This window comes from Dipodomys spectabilis, unplaced genomic scaffold, assembly GCF_019054845.1.
Source record: "Dipodomys spectabilis isolate Male_0828 unplaced genomic scaffold, ASM1905484v1 ptg000096l, whole genome shotgun sequence".
In the NCBI taxonomy this organism is placed as follows: Eukaryota; Metazoa; Chordata; class Mammalia; order Rodentia; family Heteromyidae; genus Dipodomys; species Dipodomys spectabilis.
Window position 1 is genome coordinate 14,799,191 of NW_024870773.1, and position 16,689 is coordinate 14,815,879.

The 16,689-nt window shown below is 39.8% G+C and overlaps 1 protein-coding gene across 1 annotated transcript in view; it reads left to right on the forward strand.

Annotated features, from left to right (window-relative positions):
• The window catches only part of Rsu1 (Ras suppressor protein 1), a 171,226-nt gene that overhangs the window by 85,978 nt on the left and 68,559 nt on the right, over positions 1 to 16,689 (forward strand). The window contains exon 8 of the mRNA XM_042686296.1: positions 1,593 to 1,725. Within this exon, the coding sequence (XP_042542230.1) occupies positions 1,593 to 1,725 (133 nt within the window). The remainder of the gene's footprint in view (positions 1 to 1,592; positions 1,726 to 16,689) is intronic.

Sequence of the window (16,689 nt, forward strand, 5' to 3'; positions counted from 1 at the left end):
AGAAATATTACATCAACTTCCTAGTAAAATATTTTCTTTATTCTTTATATCCAGCACTCGGGTCAGTCTGGAAGTGATTGGCATGGTGAGGTATTCGCATTTTAGAATCCATTTTCACCATCCTGGCCATCAGTTATGATGAAAATAGCCTCTAGTACCTCAAAACAGCACAAACATGTCATGGGAAGAATAATTGCTACATGTCTACACGAAACAGCCAGGCACCGTGGACTGGAAGTCTGAAAGTGGTGTTGTGCAAAAGGACTTTAGGGAAAGGCCTTGGGACTCCATTGTAGGTAAAGCCATATACATCGCTGCTATTCTACTTCTGTACCTGGCTGTCGTTCACAGACAAGCACATTATAGGAAGTTCCTTCACAGATTTCCATGTCTGCCTTTGAACACACCAGAAAGACAAAAGAAATAGCGTGGCCTAATGAAAGAGTGACTCTTACACCATCTTCAGTAAACCATCTTTATTGATTCAGAAGGACACAGAACCCCATTCATTGCTTTACGTGTAGCAAGAAAGCAAGGTTGCAGGCAGCTTCCTGTTCCCACACAGACATTCTCTGATCGTGTACGTAGGACTTCCCTCTTTCCATTTCTTCGCCTATAAAGTGGGGCTTGTAACTCTCCTTGGGGATTGTTGGCGAATTATATGAGGGAATGATTTTGAAAGGCCATTTGTAAATTGACTGGAGCTGTTACAAACATTTCTGTAATCCTTGCCATGTTAATGGAAATCTTGTTGGGGTGATTTCTGAGGTGTGCTTTTGTTACTTGAGTCATACCATACTAATGTTACCTGGGTAACATTCCTATGTTACTTCACTCACGTTCCACGTTGCTTGACGTGATCAGATTGGACTGAGATCCTCCAGCAGAGGTAGAAGTATGCCTTGACATTGTCAAAGTAGGAATTTCGAGGTTTTTAATATATCATGTCCCTTTGTCTTGAAAGAATGTTTTAATCTAGCAAATACCTAGAAAAATTCTTGGCAAGAATGCTTTCTAGATTTACCCCTCCCCTCCCATCCCTCCCCTCTCATGTCCTCTCCTCTCTTCTCCTCTCCTCTCCTCTCTTCTCTTCCTTTCATTTTTTCTCACTCTCCTTTTTTCTTTGTCCCTTCCTTTTCCCCTCCCCTCCCCTTCCTTTTCTCTCTCCCTTCCTTCTTCCTCTCTTCACCCCTTAGTTCCTTTTTCCTCCCTCTCTCCTTTCCTTTACACTCTCTCCCTTTCTCACTTCCTCTCCATCTCTTGCTTTTCCCTTCCTTTTCCCCTCTATCCCTCCCTTCTTCCATTTTCCTCCCTTCCTCTCTCTCTTCTTTTCCTCTTCTCCCTTCTACCCTGTTTCTCCCTGTCAGTCATCCTCACTCCCCTTTCTTTTACTCTTTTCTCTTCCTTTATTTGGTCTTTCTTAAACCAGGCTGTTATTGCTAACATTGCATATGGATTAGAGTACATTTTTTTTAATCCAATAACCCACAGGATCCTTAGGGCCATGCTGTGGTTACAAAACATGGTTTCTTATAACTGATTTGCATTGGATGAGATGATCTTCAGCTTCTTCTTCTTCTCTATCTTTTCAGGAAACTTGGATTTAACTGGTCAGAAACAAGTCTTCAAAGCAGAGAACAACCCCTGGGTAACCCCAATTGCTGACCAGTTCCAGCTTGGTGTCTCCCATGTCTTCGAATATATTCGCTCTGAAACATACAAGTAGTAAGTAATATATGACTTTTTCCCCAAAAACAGCAAACTGATTTTTATGGTATTTGTAAAAAAATATTTTGAAAAAAATTATGCAACATTGTTCCTTTGGTGGCAGTTAAGACACTTTACTTAAAAAAATGTTTTATTAGAAACTACATGTGGTAATTCTTTGGTTTTTCTTGTAGAGTGTCTTTACTTGACATTTTTCAAGGGCATTTTAACTGATTTTCTTTAGAGAATTTTTAAGGTATTAAGTTAGTTGAATATTCATGACACTTAAGGAAATTCACCAGACACATTAAGAGCTGAACATATTTTATTCTTCTGTGAATGCGAAGAATTGCAAGTGTTATGAACAAAATTGTGAAGCTGTTTATTTATAAAATCAGTAGAGAATACTAGGAATGTGTCATCCTGATTTAGAAGGTGTCTTTCCACTGGGATGATTACTTTGGAAGATAAAGAAGAAAAGGCAGGAAAAAAAAGAAGGAGTCAAATAGCTTAACATCATAGCATCAAATGCTTTCTGATCCTCATTTGAGGTGAAGGAACTTCTGGGAAACTCCCCCAGCATCTAAGTGATCCTGCCTCTTCTGCCTCTTTCTTCCTGCACACTTTAGGGTTAGCAGGAGTTTCTCCTCCCATCCATTTCTGCTGTTCTATTTTCTGTCATTATTTCTCTACTTTCCAGCTTCTCATTCCCAATATCTCATTCCCATTTATCTCAATGCTTCACTGATCCCTCAGCCTGAAGTCTAGTCTAGTTTTAAACATCTACAGAAAGACTTGAAAAGAAAAAACCAATTCCATAGTCAGATGTTAATCTCTTTCCGTGTTCAATACCACTGTTTAAGGATTTCACATCCTGACCAGAATTGAGAAGAGCTAGAGGATGGCTAAAGGTCACATTCTGTTAGGAGTCTCTTGCTTTCTTTTCTTTGTGTTTGAATCAGAAAGATGTCCATCACTCGTAGCACAGTTCTCATTGAATCTGTGCTGGGCCAGCAAGGCAGAATTAAGTGACCCACAGAACCTCTACCTGTAACTGGCCAGCTGTGGTTCTGTTACTGTCCAGAGGAACCTAATGTAGGACAGTGACCGTGAAATTGGCCTAGATGCAGGTTTAGCTCAGTGATAGAGAGCTTGCCCAGGGTGGTCCAAGCCCCGGCAATCCTCAGCACCACACACAACAACTAAATATCAATGGCAGGTCCTTATAGATTAGAACAACTTGAAGCATGGTTTTGACTTACTTCAGCCAACACTGCAATATATACAAGTCTTAAAAAAGAATAAATATGGAAGAGGGGTATTGTTTCACAGCCCATATAGCAATAAGTGATTATTACCAATTTAACCTTTTGTTTAAAATGCAAATATAGCTCAGCTTTAGAAATGAGTGTAGTGCATGAAAATGTGTGAAAATATAATTGCTAGCTAACAGATTATTGTTCATTTTGTTTCTCTTGATAATTATTGCCATCTTGAGATAGATCTGTAATGGTTTTGCTACTAAAGGCAAAACTCCATGGTGCTCAGTTTGTTGGGTGTCTTTTAAAAGCCCTTCTGCATATGGTAGTATACAGAAAAATACATAATCAGGCTCTGATTGATCTTGAATTCAAGGAACTACTCTTGGTTATTCTACTTAACAGGTTTTTTAAAATGTATTGCAGATTAATTTATAATTTATAGAGAATTAGAATACATTGCATATGAAAGTGTTATTAACTTCAATTTTATCTAGAAAGATTAATCTGTGTGCTTATAGATTTTGTAGGACCTTAGAGTCATTATTAAGCAATTAATTACTATTTTTCATTTTTTGAATGATTTCTATTTAAATATGATTGGGATTCTGGGTAAAGGAGAATTTGTTGCTTTGGTTGAAATAGTTATTTGAAAGGTAGTAAGGGAGACATTTTAAACATTAATTCTGTGATGTATCTCGTGTGTGTGTATGTGTGTGTGTGTGTGTGTGTGTGTGTGTGTGTGTGTGTGTTGCTGTGGATTGAACCCATGACCTCGGGCTTTTTGAATTTGATCCTGGGCTGGTCTTCCCACTTCTCTGCTCAGTTGCTCGTGTGGGGTACACCACACAAGGCTTGATATATGTATTCTTTTTTACTGTAATTTTTTATGATGAAAATGTTGTACAGAGGGGCTACAGTTACATTTCATAGTGAACATTGTTACCGCTTCCTTTATTTTCCCTCTACCATCACTTTCCTCCCTGCCTCCCCAATTCATCCCAGCCCTCTCCCCCCTGACATTGTAACGTTCATTTTCAATATAGTGTCCTGTACATCTCATCATCACAATGGGTCAGCCTGCACCCCCATTTAAGCGTTCTGCAATATCCCTTTCCCTCCCCAAATTACAAAAATGTATATACAAGATGCAGAACACAGGCACCAAATCCAGTGAAAACAGGTGTTATACCCTGGGGGAAGAACCTACAAGAGAAACAAAATACATTAAAAACTAGCAAGAAAGAAGGAAAGAAAGAAGGGAAGAAAGAAAGAAAGAAAGAAAGAAAGAAAGAAAGAAAGAAAGAAAGAAAGAAAGAAAGAAAGAAAGGAAGGAAGGAAGGAAGGAAGAAAGGAAGAAGAAATGAAGGAAGGAAGAAAGAAGAAAGAAAGAAAGAAAGAAAGAAACCTCTGTGTCCCTCTCTTGGGGAATATTTTGCTTAACATTATCTCATGTGGTTGTGTGTACATGGCCTTTGACCTTCTCTGCTTGTCCTAGACATGTACTAATCGCTGCAAACAAGGGAAACCTTGGGACCTATGTTTCTTTGAGGTATAGAATTCCATTTTGTGTGTGTGTGTGTGTGTGTGTGTGTGTGTGTGTGTGTGTGTGTGTGTGTGTGTGTGTGTATCACATATATCATATATATATACATATATACATATATCACATTTTCTTGATCCATTCATCCACTGAGGGGCATCTGGGTTGGTTTCATATCTTAGCTATGGTAAATAATGCTGCAATAAACATGGTTGTGCTGGTGCTTTGGTATGACCTTGTGTGTGATCATTTTGGGTAAATGCCCAAAAGTGGGATTTCTGGGTCATAGGGGAGCTCTACTGGAGTTTTTTTTTTTATGGATTTTTAAAATTTTTTTATTTTTATTGTGAAAATACTGTACAGAGGGGTTACAATTACACGGGCAAGATAATGAGTACATTTCCTCCTCCTTTGTTTCCCCTTCCCATCCCTTCCCATCCTCCTCCCACCCCACATTCCATCCTCCCCCCACCCAAAAAAAAGTTGTAAAGTTCGTTTTCGACATAACGACTTGTACATGTCATTGTTGCAATGGGTCCACCTGTATCCCTATTTAAACGATTTGTTTTTCCCCTTCCCCTCCACAAATTATACCGACATCAAATATAGTGAAAGCAGGGGTGATACTGTGGGGGAGGGACATACAAAGCAACAAAGAAATGATCTTATAAATAAATGTGTTAGAAACAATCGCATGAAAGAAAAAAAACGTTTAAAATACATATCTTAGGGTTCATTTCCCTAACATCACCTTATCTGACCTTTTCTGCTTGACTCAGACATATACTAGATATTGCAAATAAGGGAAACCATGTGACCTATGTTTCTTTGGGTCTGGCTTACTTCACTTAATATAATTTTTTCCAAGCCTTTACATTTCTTAACAAATGGGTCAATGTCATTCTTTCTGATGGAGGCATAGAATTCCATTGTGTATATATACCACATTTTCTTGATCCATACATCTATTGAGGGGCATCTGGGTTGGTTCCATATCTTAGCTATGGTAAATAATGCTGCAATAAACATAGTTGTGCTGGTAGCTTTAGTATGGTCTTGTTTGTGATCATTTGGGTAAATGCCCAAAAGTGGGATTGCTGGGTCATAGGGGAGCTCTATGTGGAGTCTTTTGAGGAACCTCCATACTGCTTTCCAGAGTGGTTGAACAAGTTTACACTCCCACCAACAATGCAGTAGGGTTCCCTTTTGGCCACATCCCCTCTAGCATCTGTTGTTACTAGATTTCTTGACTATAGCCATTCTAACTGGGGTGATGTGGAATCTCAGCGTTGTCTTGATTTGCATTTCTTTTATGGCTAGAGAGGTCGAGCATTTCTTCATGGGTGGTATATGTATTCTTATCTCCATCATTAACATCCTATCTGAAAACTAACTCTATCTGAAAAATAACTAAAGCAAAAGGGCTGGTTCAAGGGAAGGACCTGAGATCAAACCCCATTGCTTCCCAAAAAGACAAATTGAAGATCCTTATAAAAAGCAGCCTACTCCTGAGGAAAACCTTCATTCTTTTGGATGCACTATGGAGCACTGTTACCTGCTATACAGTTACATTGACATTGAAAATCCTTTAAAAGCTATGCCATCATTGAATCCTCTTTCAAGAGGCTTTACCCCATTGGATGCTTCTAGCATGGAGGTTCCTACTACTTGACATGAGCTTTTGGAGGATGAGGTCCGACCCTCTAGGACTTCCCCTACTTTCCCCCTTGGGAAGGAGTAGAATGTTGACATTCCCTCAATTTTCATTTTCTCTCCTCATTCTCTCATAATAGCTACCTTTGTTCTTCATCGTTCTCACTAGCTAAAAAACAAGAACAGTTAGCTAAACAACACATTAATTCCAGCCATGTCAGAGGCAGGACTATAATATGAGGCAGGCCTGGGCCTAAAACTCTAGATTCTATCTGACAAATAACTAAAGCAAAAAGGACTGGTTCAGGAGGAGGGCCTGAGATCAAAACCCCACTGCTGCCCAAAAAGACAAACTTAAGGTCCTTATAAAAGTTCTTCTGAGCTGGGTGCCAGTGGTTCATGCCTTTGATCTTAGCTACTCAGGAAGCTGAGTTCTGAGGATTGCAGTTCATGTCAAAGACAACCTGGGCCGGAAAGTCTTTGAGATTCTTATCTCCAATTAGCCACCAAAAAGCCAGAAGTAGAGCTGTGACTACAGTGGTAGAGCATTAATCTTGAGCACAAAAATACTCAGGGACATCACCCAGTCCTCGAGTTCAAGTCCCAGGGCCAGCACTGAAAAGAAAAAAGAAAAGAAAAGAAAAAAGTTCTTTTTCTGACCGATTAATTTACCTATCCTAATATCCCAAGGAGAGCAGTGAAGAGCTCAAGAACTTATCAGAATGTTTCTTTTCATGCACAACCATGGGTGACTTCCACAGTGACCTGGGGCTTTTGGAGCCTTCGAGTCAGGGGCTAGAAAACAATAGCACAGAAGGGGTTGGGGGTTATAGGCTGTGAGGTTATAGGAGAGATGTGGCCGCACGAGAGAAGGCAGTGAATCTGGTGTTTAGGAAGAGCTGACAGAACTTGATACCGACAGGAATGCAGGTGAAGCATGAGGAGCTGGTAGGCGTGTCCAGTAAGATGCTGAGGGGTGGCTCTTCAAAGATGTTCTGTGGGGTGCATTGTGAGCATTCATTGTGTGTTCCTGGCCATTGATCCGGAGGAGGCCACTCTGTTCCTTGTTCCTCCGTGTCCTTGGCACCAGGGGAACATCATGTGTGGCGTCATCATGTGGATATTTTGAAGTTCTTCCCTCTGGTAAAGTGAAGCGATGGTTGGGATCACCTCCTACAAGACAATTAACATTTCCACACTGATACTGAGTTACACTGTCTCCTTTCAACTGTGTGTGTGTGTGTGTGTGTGTGTGTGTGTGTGTGTGTGTGTGTCTGTGTGTGTGTCTGTGTGTGTGTGTGTATGTCTGTGTGTGCCAGTCCTAGGACTTGAACTCAGGGCCTGGGCGCCATCCCTGAGCTTCTTTTGCTCAAGGCTAGCACTCTGCCACCTGAGCCACAATGCCACTTCTGGCTAGTTGTGGTTCATTGATGATAAAGACTTTTCTGCCTGGGCTGGCTTTGAACCCATGATCTTCAGATCTCAGCCTCCTGAAATAGCTAGGATTACAGGCGTGAGTCACCAGCACCCAGCTGCTTTTGAACTTTTTATTTGTCAGTGGCCATCTTCTTCTTTGACCTTTGATTTCTGTGCAACAGTTATGATGGACCAGTTACCACTAGTCCAGGTTTCAGCAGGTGAAATTTTTCTGCAGGAGGGGGAGTGAGTCAGGGCTCTTGACGAGATGCATTGTGAAAGGGAGGAACTCACACCTTTCAAATTTCCATCAAGGAACTTCGGAGAGAGACCACAGCCATTTTAGAAGCTGACAAGTTAACTCCTGTCAACAAGTTAATAAAAGAGGTGATTTGACAAATGCTAGGCTGGTTGAAAGCGGGATTTGGAAAGCAGGCATCCCCAGAAGGCTGCAATTTGCAAAGCGTGGCACCTTGTTCCGAACCTGGAATAGCTCAAAAGATGCTTCCTGTTCCTGCTTCAAATCTTGTGGCATGCTTCCCTCTTGGGGGAGAAGTATACCATTCATGTATTTTTGTTGTTCCTATTGTTCGTTGTTTGATAGTTACTGGGATTTGAACTCAGGACCTTGCACTTGCTAGGCAGGTGGCCTACCATTAGAGCCATGCCTCCAACCCCTTTTTGCTTTAGTTCTTTTTAAAAATAGGGTTTCACATTTCTGTCCAAGACTAGCCTGGTCCACAATCCTATTCATGCCACTAGCATAGCTGGAATTACATGCCTGGCTTGTGTGTGTGTGTGTGTGTGTGTGTGTGTGTGTGTGTGTGTGTGTGTGTGTAAGACAGAGAGATTGAGAGAGAAAGAGACAGACTTTAGAGGAGAGACAGAGACAGAGACAGAGTGCAGTGTGCCTTAAATTAAAAACTATTAAAAACTGATCATAGGATTATTAACATTAGTTAATAGAATCCTTGTAATAAAATGAAGCTTGCATGATGGTAGGAAACAATGAGAAAATGCTGAGAATTTCTCTTCTGTAGAAACCTAGCAAAATCAGTCACCTCATTTAGTTTGGAAGGAAGAATTCTTTTTATCCACTGAGTATTATTTCTCAAGCTGTTTTGCCTACAAAATTAAGACTAAGAAACATACATTTTTTTTCTTTCTACATTGTGTACTAGCCTCTTACAGGCCGAAATGGCCACGAATGGTCTTGGTTAATCAAGTTGTGAATCCTCTAATGGCTATAGCCCAGAGGTTTTTCAAATAAACTTCACCGATATGTCTGGAACGTAATAGGTGAGCCTGTACATTTTAACACAATTTGTGAAAGGAAATTGTGTCGAACAAAAGCTCCATATACCTTATTATTCTGCTAGATATAAACGGCTTGCAAAGCTAGCAGATGGTTTTTATAAATAATGTTAGAAAGACAGAGGAGAGGGTTAAACTGCCAGGACCTTTGTGGCAGTTAGTGAATTTTACATACTGACAATCAGTATGCAGAACAGCGTAGACCTCCCTTTTTTTATTACTATATCTGAAAATAGCTCAGATGAAGACGTGGTGGGGGAGGAGGGGGCAATATTTCTGTGTAGTAGACATGAAAATGAAAGGCCATTTTTTTTTTATCTAAAGCTTTTGACATAAAAATTGTTTTTATTTTTTAAAGTACACTATGTATTCTATTCCTGCTCATTTTTATTTCCTTTATGGGTGTTACATATGTATGCTTTGCTTCTGTTTTAAAGTTAATAAATGGATTAACACATTTCCTCCATAATATCAAAGGCGATTCCAACTTTTGACATCCCTGGACCTATTTCTATGCAAATAGGTTACATTTTGCCAATTCTGCTAAGAAGTATGCAAGAGAGGAGGGAGACTTGTGGCATACCTTATATTTTGGATAATATTGAGTCACATCACAGAATGGACTAGCATTTGTGAGGGGCACTTAAGATGTATTTGAACCAAGTCCTGGTAGAAAAGACCACAAGAGCACTAGACTTATAGATCAAAAGTCTGTAAGACTTTTATCTCCAAAATGCTGTGCTAGGAGCACGGTTCAAGTGGTAGACTACCACACAAGCTGAGCAAGTATGAGGCTCTGAGTTCAAATTCTAGTACTGGCAAAAAGAAAAAAAAATGGTCTCATAAGTCTCAACCTGCATCTAAGCAGAAAGGATCTGTAGCCCACAGATCAAAGGTTCAATTGTGGATTTGTTTGAGGTCTGATTAACAGTGGCCTGCCAAAGACATTCTTTTAGGGATTGGAGATTTGGGTTTGCTGAGCTGGCACTCTACCGAGTGACACTTCCAGCCTGGCTGTTTACTGGTTATTTTGGAGATGAATTCTCACAGAGTTATCTGCCCAGCCTGGCTTTGAACCATGATCCATCCTCCAGAACTCAGCTTCCTATAGCTAAGATTACAGGCCTGAGCCACCAGCATCCAGCTGACCTTTTTCTCCTCCACTGACCTTTCATACAAGAGATCGCTTCCCACAAGCTGCCCAGAGGCAGCGACTGCACCCAATCCCTTACATACAAAACAACTTCTTCCAGAACTACTCATAATTCCTGTGTAACAGATGATCTAATTGCCACCCCCTTTGCAGTTTAAAGCTATAAATACAACCACCATGTTGTAAAACCTTAGAGCACATTTTCAGGATTGCTTGAGTCTATGTTTTCCTGGATTACAGTGTTTATTTGTCTTCAATAAATATAATTCTTTTTGTGGTCAATTAAGTTGACTGTATTCTAGGTAGATAGTTGCACTAATAAAATAAAATCCCATCACTTTCTTTCTTCTGCACTAAGGAATAAGGTTTGAGTAAAAGAGTCAGAACTTAACACTACTTGTTAATCTTCACTGTAGTTGCTCATCTGTTTGTCTATGTGGTCCACGAACTGGTAATTGGCCTCATAAATTAATAGCTGCCCTTCCAAGGTAATCAGAGAAACAAGCGATTTGATGAAGAATCTTTTCTTCTCCCAAGTTTTTGATAGATCTTTTCATATATTTTGAATTTAAAGGAAATTTTCCTTTACTGTTTTGTGACTTGGTTAAACTATTATTCATGTGTATTATATATACTGTGAATATTTAATATATTGTATATTATATATATTATATCCTCAGGTAACTCATATTTTTTCCTTTGGGTATTTCTACAACGTATACACGGTTTTTCAATTATATGTTTACTGTCTTTATCCCTCTCAACTCAATCTTTCTCATCAATTTTCTGTTTTCAATGAGAAGGTTTACTTTTCTAAAAGTCTATAGCTAGCTAGGCACCAGTGGCTCACACCTGTCATCCTAGCTACTCAGGAGGCTGAGATCTGAGGATTGTGGTTCAAAGCCAGCCCAGACAGGAAAGTCCATAAGACTTTTTTTTTTTTTTTTTTTTTTTTTTTTTGGTCGTGGGTCTTGAACTCTGGGCCTGGGCGCTATCCCTCAGCTCTTCAGCTCAAGGCTAGCACTCTACTACTTGAGCCACAGTACCATGTCCCATGAGACTTTTATCTCCAATTAACCACCAGAAAACTGGAAGCGGTGTTGTGACTCAAAGTTGTAGCACATTATCCTTGAGCAAAAGAGCTCAGGGACAGAGCCCAGGCCCTGAGTTCCAGCCCCACAACCAACAGAAAAAAAGAAAAGAAAAGGTTATAGTATGCCAAATGATTCAGTTTTTTCTTAAGAAAGGTACTTCTGGCTTGACCCTTGGCTTCAAAGGGTTGCACTAGGTAACATCCACCTAACCTGGGATGGTCAACAATGAACCTTCCTATGCTATAAAAATCAGTATTTGGAAATGAGCAGTTATGCCTGAAAGCATCTATAGTAAACCTCACTGGAATCATTCTCCTATCTTGGAACGTTTTCTACTCCAACGTGCCATAGCTATAAAGCCAAGGTTGAGACGGTCTCTTCCCACATCCACGTTGAGATCAAGCATTTGCTATCTCTTCGAGGTCTTCCCTGTGCTCAGGCCTCCCTCATACCACCAGAGCTCTGCAGATGCCTGGATGAACTGGATTCCACTGGCTTGATACTCATTTTTGTTTTCTTATTTCTCAGGGACTCCTATATTCATCGTTAAAGATTTCCAACTAATTTATAGAAGTGTGAAGTTAGGATGGGGGAACCACAGCCACCACTGGTGTGGGAGAAGAGCAATTTATTCTGAACTTTGCATGCAAGTTACTTTTATGTAGGACTTTAAAAATGGTACGGAGTCTCAGACTCTGTTCCTTTTAGACTCTGTTCCTCTTCTTCTTCCTCTTCCTTCTTCCCACATCTCCCACGTGATTGTTAACCATTAGGCTTGATTTCAGCATGTCTTGTAACTTGTAATATGTAGCAAGATGCTTTATGGCATCAATTTAAGGTACATTGAATATACATAACTTGTCCCATTTGACTAAATGAAAATGAACATCAGCTAGACTTCATCGACACACAGATAGAAATACGTTGGGTTCCTTCATCTTGAAGAGGAACTATTTTGAGCTCCACTTTTAGATAATAGTCATCTGATAGAATTATATTGAACAATTCATATTGACCTCTTCAATGGAGTGAAATTGGTCAGTGTTCCATATTGATAACCTTTTTAACTCCTGTAATCTTAAAGTTCAATGCTTGACACTTTCTCTTCAGCTATGATGAATTATTGCTTGCATTTGCTGTTTTTATTTGAGAGATAAATTTAAAAGTGGCATTTTTATAATCAAACAAAACTGTCTGTGATTTCTATTCTCTACACAGTAATATCTTGTTTTATTACATGCTGGCTTTTTATTGAGCTCTGGTCTCTTATTCTGGTAGGGCATTGTTGGAGGGTCTTTTTTTAATTATTATTTTTGGCAGTTAAGGGATCTTCTATGTTGTCAGGTATTTTGGTTTCAAGTACATTATATTAGAAGAGACATTTCAATCAATTTTCTCAAGCAGAAAACTTAAACATAAGCTCAAAGCATTTGTCAGGGTCCCAGTTTGTTCTGTAAGAGCTAAGAAAATCATCTCCCATGTTTTATTGTGTTTGTATGTTATTTCATACAAATGAATGTATGTTATTTCAAACCCTAAGTATTTTTAAAAAGAGGAGAAAATGTAGTTTTTCACTATCATACTTTTTAAATTGGCCTCATCTGGAATGTAGTAACTTCAAAATGTGTGATTGTCTATTAAATTTGATAGTGTATGTTTAGCAGTTACATAAATGATTATTGAGATCTTGGTTGTTTTGACATAGCAAGCTGACTAAACATTATGACTTTGCTCTTCCCGTGCCTGATTTTGGCTTAATTTTTTTATATTAGTTTGCTAAAAAAAAAAAAAATGAACCACTACTGAATGGTATAGAAGTTGTATCTCACCGTTCAAAAATCCAGAAGTTTTGGGTCCAAGCATCAGAAGGGCTGGTTCCTCTCTGTGCTGGGCCTGTTCTTTTCCTCTCTCTGTGGTAAAGGAATGGCTATCTCTACCCGTCTACCTCCCTGCTGCTTGCATTCCTGGCCTCTCTAACGTAGGATGGTTGTCTTCTCCCTCCCTCATGTCTCTTTACCTGGTCCTTCCTCTATGTGAATCTTTCTCTGTCCAAATTCCCCTTATAAAAGGACACCAGGGCTCCTGGATGTAGACATAATGATTCTGCTTGAAATCGAGGTAAAGAAGGGTAAATAAATGTTGGGTGGAAGAAACATTCTAGATCAAGATTTATGTTTGTTTTATATTATAAACCTAGTTTTCAAATCAAAATACAGTAAGTGAATTTGAGGGCAAGTAAGGAGGTTTGCAGGTAATCCCTTGTGCCACACAAGCAAATATGCACTGGATGGTGACTTTAAGTCCCTGTTCTATCATTGATAGCAAAACCTGACTACTCTTCCCTCACCCACCTTCATACTGAGAATTACAAACTATGTCACCTCTCAGGATTATTCCAGCAACTCTTGCTAATTCTCAGTTCTTTATTTTCTGGAAAACACGGTTGATACCATTTCCTTTACCAATTCATTATTTTATTTAATTTTGTTTAATTCTTGAATATGTCCTGTTTTTCAAATCTGGATTTACTTTATTAATTTTTTTTTTTTAGCAAAGGAAGACAATGATGACCCTGAATATAAATCGTTACAGGAAAATGAATACGAGACAAAATTACCAGATCAACCTTTTTTGTTCTATATTTTATGGAATATCTAATATCTGTTTGGCAGTAACTTATTCTTACACATGAATTCCTGACACTTTCGATTCCTCGGACTTATTAATCAGTGCAGTCAGCATCAGGCCAATTTTATGAGACTTACCAGTCATCAAAAATTTATTATCAGATAAATCAAAGAAACAACGAGCATCTTAATAGGGTCGAGAAAGAGGCATGCAAAGGATCATTTAAGGCTGTGCTTTCTGTCAGTTGTGTGTGATATTTACAGCTAATATCCTAGAACTCACTCATAATTCCATGCAAATAGCCAGCAGTGTGAGTTATCTTCTCAGCTAAATCCTTTTCATGTTTCCTGCAATAGAATATTGTGTTTGGGTTAACAATAAAAGTTAGAATGCTAACTACTCAGGTAGAATGTACTATTTTCCAGTGTTGAGTATATAGCATGTCTGTTGAAACACAGTCTGCATTTTCTTCTGAATTTCCTTACCTTTGCCAACCAAAGTTAAGAATGATCAAGTTGGGCCCTGCCCTTAGGATGACTGGCTGACCTTGAAGTCTTCAGAAAGGCAAAGGTGGGCGTGTCTGACCTTCCTGTGTGTCTTCACACAGGTGCATGTCTACTGTATTCTTAGCCATGTCTAGACATTCTTTGGAAGGTTTAATGAAAGACTTGCATCTGAACTGTGCCAGATGAGCTATTTGGAAAGAGTTTTCTACGTCTGCTTAGCTGTGTCCTGCAGGTGTTGGTGCTTCACCATCTTCTGGGACAGAAGAACCATGGCAGTGAGCCACCCTGGTATATCAGCCAGCCTTTCTCAGAGCCACTGGGAACAAACCCAAGGTGGCGAGGCTGAGTTATACCACATCACAGCTACCGCCTTCCCTCCTCAGTTCTTCGTGAGTGATGCCTTCTGCACGTAGGTCTTCCTTCTTTCCATTTTTGTTTATAGCATGCCCAGCTACTTCCATGTCTTAGCTGCCCCAGGGACCTGACTGTCCCTCACTCTAGGTCTCTCTTGTCATTTCTTCAGGGCCTTTCCTTTCCTGAGTAGCAGTTTTATTGATGACGATGATAATAGCTATTATTACTACTTGAGTATTTACCAGGTGCCAGATTGTTTACACTGTATATACTATTTATCAATTTATCACTCAGCATTTGTGTGAATAGTATCCATATTTTGGAGGTTGAGATTTTTTTTCTTCTCCTTAAGAGATTGAAATCTTGCTGGTAAGAAGACTCATCATGTCCTCATGACCCGATATAGCACATAGGTGCTGTCAACATCTTCTATATGAGAACTCATGCAAAGGCACTCCTGACAGGTTGTTCTAACATGGAAAATAAAACTCCTGTGCATTCTGGGATACACTATATGGTTCTTTGTTACACTTGTAGATAAGGAAGAATATCTGAAATATTAAAATGTATTCTCAATATGTAATATTAAGTGAGAGTTAGGTCTTCTCAGGGTTTGATTGTTTGTATAGACCTCTTCTTTTTCCCAAGCTACTCATCCAGTGCCAATGAAACCCTTCCTGAACAAATAAGCGAGATAATGTTTGAAAGTGAAGCCCTCCTCTGCACCAATCTGAGGGCCCATGGCTCATTTGTCAGATATTGTCCATCAAGGTGGGTGTGTGGAGTATTTCTGATGGCTATCTCTAGGGGGAAAAAAAGCCAGATGGCCGGAAGTAGAAGGGGAGAACATGTTTACTCTTAAACTTTGGTACCTACTGGATGCTCGATTTCAAATATATATTCCCTATTTAAAACATTACTTTGGAGCTAAGGGTGATGCTTAGTGGTCGAGGATGAACTTAAACATATGTGAGACCCTAGATTTAAGTCCTAAGAAGGAAGGGAAGGATAAGGGGGGAAAAAAGGAAAGGAAAAATAAAAGGAAAGGGGGAAGGGAGGGGGGAGGGAAGAAAAAGGGAAAGGGGAAAGGAAAGAGAAAGGGGAAGGGAAAGGGAGGATCAATTAAAAAAACGAGGTTAGATATCTTTACTATTGGCTTTTGTCTGCTGTACAGCCCCTTGTACCTGTTTGCCTGGCCTGAGTGGAGTTGCAGCCCGCCCACTCTCTCTTTGCTCAGGTACTCCATTGTATCTTGGGTCTTGAAAAGAGATGTTTTGGATGAGAGCTTGAAAGGCTTCTCAGTGCAATGACTGTTCTCTTTCTTGGCTGAAGCATGATTCTTTTCCTTATTTTTTTTTTTTTGATGGTACTTGGGTTGGCTAAGCAAGTGTTCAACCACTTGAACTTTGCCCCAGCCTTTGTTGCTTTACTTATTTCTCAGATAATGTCAGGGTTTCTTTGCCCTGGTCAGCCTCAGACCTTCATTCTCCTACCTATACCTCACATGTAGGTGGATCTCAGAAGCGCTTGTGTTTGTAATTGTGTGTGTGTGAGAGAGACAGAGACAGAGATGGCAAGAGAGAGAGAGAAAGAGAGAGAGAGAGAGAGAGAGAGAGAGAGTCAGAGTCCTAGGGCTTGAACTCAGGTATAAGACATTGTCCTTGAGCTTCTCTTGCTCAAGGTTAGTGCCCTACCATTTGAGCCATAGCTCTACTTCTGGCTTTTTGGTAGTATATTAGATAGAGATAAAAGTCTCACAGACTTTCCTGCCTGGGCTGGCTTTGAACTTCAATCCTCTGATCTTAGCCTCCTAAGGTAGGACTATAGGTGTAAACCACCAGCTCCCAGTTGAAGCCCTTGTTTTTACGATTGGGTTTTACTAACTTATTAGATTTAGAACTGGCCTTGTACCACAATCCTCCTGTCTCTCCCTCCTTGGGTTACAGGTATGTGCCAACACGCCTGACCAGAACTATGGAATCTTACATCATTTCTAACACCCATCAGATAACATTAAGCTTGCCTACATCCTTGGAAGAATTTGTAGCAATCTGTCACTCCT